This window comes from Octopus bimaculoides, chromosome 14 (genome assembly GCF_046866305.1).
Source record: "Octopus bimaculoides isolate indiv1 chromosome 14, ASM4686630v1, whole genome shotgun sequence".
NCBI lineage: Eukaryota > Metazoa > Mollusca > Cephalopoda > Octopoda > Octopodidae > Octopus > Octopus bimaculoides.
Genome location: NC_142941.1, coordinates 6414014 through 6419936, shown reverse-complemented (window position 1 = coordinate 6419936; position 5923 = coordinate 6414014). Strand labels below are relative to the sequence as shown.

General features: G+C 38.5%; 1 protein-coding gene across 2 annotated transcripts in view; it reads left to right on the top strand.

Annotated features, from left to right (window-relative positions):
- Window positions 1-5923, top strand: part of LOC149132608 (uncharacterized) — a 26046-nt gene extending 20123 nt beyond the window's left edge. For both annotated transcript variants that reach the window (XM_089362224.1, XM_089362223.1), the window contains exon 2: window positions 2171-5923. In XM_089362224.1, the coding sequence (XP_089218350.1) occupies window positions 3699-5264 (1566 nt within the window). In that variant the 5' untranslated portion in view covers window positions 2171-3698 and the 3' untranslated portion in view covers window positions 5265-5923. The remainder of the gene's footprint in view (window positions 1-2170) is intronic.

The window sequence follows — 5923 nt, the reverse complement described above, 5'->3', positions numbered from 1 at the left end:
CGCCAACCACTCTGAGAGTGTAGTGGATGCTTAGAGGAGTCAGAGTCGGTAAAATAGACAGAATCACTTAATTACATAGAGGAGTCGGAGTCAGTAAAATAGACAATCACTTAATTACATAGAGGAGTCGGAGTCAGAGATGCCAATAGTAGAGGAGTCAGAGTCGAAGTTTTTTGTTTTGACTCCATAGCTCTACTTATTAACAACAGTTATTTCACAAAATTTTTCGTTAATTTCAAAATTAATTTAAAACTCAGGGCAGCATACTTCAACAGAAATATAAGCAGTGACAAAAGAGTCTTAAAACATTGGGGTAACGTTGGAAAAGTTAAAGAGGGTACACTGAAAGGAAAATTTGTAAAAGGGTACATTTTGTGGGTGAAACAGAAAATAGAGGAATCATGATAATGAATAAAAGAAAAGAATAGATATTTGGGTGGGGTGGGGTGGGGAGAAGAGATAGATTCAAGAGAATTGTCAGATTAGGTGTGCTGTCTGACTGGAAGCATGTACCATGTAAGATATTCCCTCCGCCTCACCCACCCCTCCGTTGCCTCCTGCTGAAGCATTGGCCTGGTGCCTAAACAAAAGAAATCATTATTAATGGCTGGTGTATCTAGCAGACTCTGGTATGCAGCATCGTCTTGGCAAACTGATTCTTCTTTGACCCAGTTTTGGTGCTTGGGTTAAATCTGTTTCACTTATGTGCATACGAGGTAGCAGTGAATGCTTTTAAGAAAAGCATGAACATCACAGCATCTGTTTTTTTTTTATCTTGTCTTAGTTGTTGGATTGTGGCCATGCTGGGGCACTGCCTCAAAGGGTGTTTTTGTCAAACAAATCAACCTCAGTACTTGCTTTTTTTTTCTTTTTTGTTAAATAAGTGTTTATTCTATCAGATACTTTTGCCAAACTGCTAAGTTATGAGGATGTAAACAAACCAACAGTGGTTGTCAAGTAGCAGAGAGACAAAGCACAAAACACAAACACACATACATACATATATATATTTGATGAGTTTCTTTCAGTTTCCATTTACCAAACCTACTGAGAAAGATTTGGTCAGCCTGAGGCTATAGTAAAAGACTCTTGCCCAGGGTGCCATGCTGTGGGACTGAACCTGGAATCATGTGGTTGGGAAGCAAAACAAACTGCTTACCACACAGCCATACTTGTGCATATGACATATTATCATTTTCTCAAAACAGACAATTGGGACCTGGTGCAGCTCTCTGGCTTGTCAGCTCCTATCAAACAACCCATGCCAGCATGGAAAACAGACATTAAGTTGTGCTGATGCAGGCATGGCTGTGTTGTTAGAAGCTTGCTTCCCAACCACATGGTTCTGAGTTCAATCCCACTGTGTGGCACATTGGGCAAGTGTCTTCTACAATAGCCTCGGGCTGACCAATGCCTTGTGAGTAGATTTGGTAGATGGAAATTGAAAGAAGCCTGTCGTATATATACATACATACATACATACATACATATATATATATATATATTTGTGTGTCTGTGTTTGTCACCCCCACCATCACTTGACAACTAATGTTGGTGTGTTTACATCCCTGTAATGTAAGTTAGTGGTTTGGCAAAAGAAACTGATAAAATAAGTACCGGGCTTACAAAGAATACGTCCTGGGGTTGATTACTTCGACTGAAGGCGGTGCTCCAGTATTGCTGGTTGTGACTGGTTTAAGAAGTTTGCTTTCCTGCATATCTTAATTAAAGTTTGAGATTTTCCATTAACATATGATCATTTTAGGCTGTCTGAAAGAATTCTGAATCTTTGATGTTAACATTACTTGTTATACTGATCTCTTCTTGTGAGGCTGAATGAAAAAGCCATGATCCGTAGATCCTACTGTCGTCTTAATCAGACTAAAACATAAGTAGAAAGTGTTTTTGTATTTAACTTTAGAATTCTAAATCTAGTTTTAAGTTACATCTCTGTAATAGTATATTTTCTCTCTCTTCATCTGAACCAAAGCATACTTTATCTAATTATGTATTTATTAATCAATCGATTATTAAGAATTGCCTCTGATTTAGAATAGGTTAAAGAAAAAAAAACTTGACTGTTAATGTTTTTTTTTGTTGTTGTTGTTAAGTTCTGTTGAACCATCTTTTTTTTTCTCAGTTTTTTATATATTTTTTTCTTCTTTTGCAGGTCTTTATGACTTTACAGAGGAGTTTTCTTGATGTGATACCAGACTAAAAAAGTGATTAATATTCTTCAAACATTTTTTCTTAAAAAAACAACAAAAAAAAGAAAGAAAGGAAGAAAGCAAAGGAAGATAAGTCAAAAAACAGACACCCCCAAATTGGTTGTAATGGATGTTGGCCGACTTTATTATTATTATTATTACTAGCTGACCCTGTGCCGTCAGAAATGACGGCTAATTGCAGTATTTTATGTATAAATAAGGTATACAATAATCACACATACACACATTCACATACTTCCCTTGTACATGCACATACATACACACATATACTCAAACAGAGTTGAAATGCTGTTTGATTTTTCTTTTCAGCATTGAATGTTCACCATCCCATTTCCATTGCACACACACACACACACACACACACACACACACACACCTCCCTTTTACATACACACACATACTCACACGGAGTTGAAATGCTGATTTTTTTTCACCCCTTCCTTTCTCCATTGCTTTTACTTTCTCTCACTTTCTCTCAGTCAGGGCTATAACTCTCACTACCTCTCCTTCACTGAATTACTATTTTCTCTCCTCTCCCTTCACTTATACCACTCTTTCTCCTATTCCGTCCTACTACTACTCTGTGATTTTGAACAAATATCTCTCTCTCTCTCTCTCTCTCTCTCTCTCTCTCTCTATATATATATATATATATATATATACAAATATATAAAAACACTACGCTCATCATTATATTAGGAGATAATTATGTTTCTGTACTGACCAGACAGATGTGGACCCAGCCAAATTAAGATCCCTACTTGCTCTGCAACCAATCTAATTATTTACCATTTCTTCTGTTGTAGTCTTTCAACAGACAACACTTGCGACAACGAAGATATTTCTTGCCAAAAAAAAAAAAACTCCAAAATATCTTAAGTGGTTGAATAATGATGAAGTTTTCTAATTGGTATTTGACACTGTGATGAAAGATATGACATTGTTAAAACAGTGTATCAAATGAAAGTGGAATCTTCCGATCCATCTCACCAATATTTAAGTTCTCATTTAAATATTTACTCTGTCTCAACAATATTTAAACGAAACTGTCTGCTTAATCTCACCAATATTTGAACGAAATCTGCTTACTTGCCAATATTTGAGTGAAGTTTACCGCTCAATCTCACCAATATTCAAGTGGAGTTTCCCACTCACTCTCAGCAGTATTTGAGTAGAATTTCCTGCTCAGCCTCACTGATATTTGAGTGGAGTTTCCAGCTCATTCTTACCAATATAAAAGTGGAATCTTCTGCTCCGTCTCCACAGCTCCATTTCCTCAGAATTATTAACTTAGTAGCTTCTGCTCTCTTTCTGTGGCCCCACACAAATATTGAAGTGGAATCTTCTTCTGCACTTGTGCAACGATTTTTCTTTGTCCCCTCAGAACCGAAGCATTTTTCACCCAATTATGTATTTATTAGCCAATCAACATTAAATTAAGGAAAAACAAATAAATAAAAATAGGAGAAAATGTATCGAAATTCTTTGAAGAATGAGTGTTTAGCGTTTCAACTGAAACCTCCTAAACCACCAAGTTGGAGAGATTTTGTGACAAACAATCAAAGAGTTCTTCCGACGCCGAGTAATTCGGGTGTGGTCAGTGGCGGAAGTGGTGTAGATGGGTTGGCTAACAGTGGCAGCTGTACTGTAGGAAGAGGAGATGTGTGTGGGAATATGGAAGAAGTGACCAATAGTACAGCTTGTGGGGGTGGTTGTGGTGGCGGTGGCGGTGGCAGTGGTGGTGGTGGTAGCCTTCACAATCAATCGGTTCATTGTCCTGGCTGCCTTCATTTGCAAAATAGTTCGCTGGTAGCTTCACCTCACACAAAGCATCCACATCATCAGATTCGACACCACCACCATCACCACCACCACCATTCGAACCACCAGCACCACTACCACCACCAGCAGCACCACCACCACAACAACCAAAATTCCCACCATCCCCACCATAACCTCCACCACCATCACCACCACCACCAGCAACAGTACCCTCAGTACAATGATTCCTCCCACCCACCTGTCAGTGCTTCTTCACAGCCGTTGCAGCCTTCTGAATTTGGTCATTTCTCTTCCACAAGTCCACACTGTCCAGCAGCGGCTTCAGAGAGACCGAAACATATTTTGCAGTGTACAAGCGACCACTCCTACTCCAATTCGTCCTCGCCGCGGCGCCTGCGAAGAGTGAGGGCGCCACCAAGAATCCATCGTACGCGCAGTCATGTGGTGATCAACGAAAAAGACTTGCCGGACGACACGCTAATGGTGTCTCTGGCCGAGGCTAAACTTGAAGAACTTCGACTTGGTGGTTACAGTAATGTGCAGGATGAACGTATTTATTTGGAAGAAAACTCGCGCCGCTGTTGGAACTGGCTGGACAGCATAAAGACTTGCGAACCGCTGGACGAGATAGTCTCTTCATCATCAGCAGTGGTCACAAATGTCGTGGAAGCATCTGCTGGTCTCGTTGACATTCAGGATGCAGATGTGTTGGCTTCAAAACCAGATGAGGGTCGGCCAAACAATATGAAGGCTGATGAGGATATTGATGTGCTGAGCTGTAGCGCAACAAACAGTAGTTTTAGCCATGGGAATGAGAGCGATGTCATAGCTGTGACAGACTCGGATGGTTCCAGTTTCATTGATGACATTGACAATGAGCATGGTCAGTTGTCAGACCGAAGCTCGAATGGTGAACATGCCGCGAGTTTCTGTGACACAGCGAGAGTGAGGAAACTTCCAGCTACCAAGAGAATTTCTTCGGGGTTAAAAAAATCACCAAGTGATAACTCAATGCTTCCAACTGCTCCGTCCAACATGGAATCAGATGCGGACAAACCTGGCGAGGGCTGCAGTACTGTGGCAGATGTTGTGGATCAAAAGAAACCCATGTTTGCGGCAACAGTAGAGGGCAGCAGATCTCCATCGAATGAAAACCTTTACAAGCTTCTTAATACAGACATGACAGAATCCTCTAACACAGTCAAATTAAAGACTCTAACAGGGAAACACAAAAGTAGAAATAATAAAGTGTGAGATGGTGTAATGAGAAGAGAGACTTTACATTGTCAGAGAAGCTGCACATTACATATCTTACATATACATACATACATATAATATACATACATATATACATAGATACATACATACATACATACACGTATATATACACATATATCTATATTCATACATACATGTATATATATATATCTATATATATATATATATATATATAATGTGTGTATGTATGTATGTATATATATATATATATGTATGTATCTAATGTGTGTGTATAAGTTAAAGTAATGTTACTTTAAATCAGTTTTAAGAATAACAACTGAGTTCATATACACACATGCACACAAGCGCACACACATATACACAGACACATGCACACACACACGCACATACATGCACACACACGCACATACATGCACATATATATACACACACACACACACACGACATCAATCAGGTGACAAAATTGACCTAAACGTTTTATCAAAATGTGGTGAAAATGTCTCAAAATTGATTTCTGAACTTGGAATTTTGATAAAGAATTTTAATGAAAGTTTAAAAAAAAAAAAAATTTTTTTTTTTAATATTCTCAAGAGAAAACAATGTGATTTGGAATGTTTTGGTTAAAAAAATTGGTAAAAAGCATATTTTCATTTAATTGACTTGTCTTCGTTCTT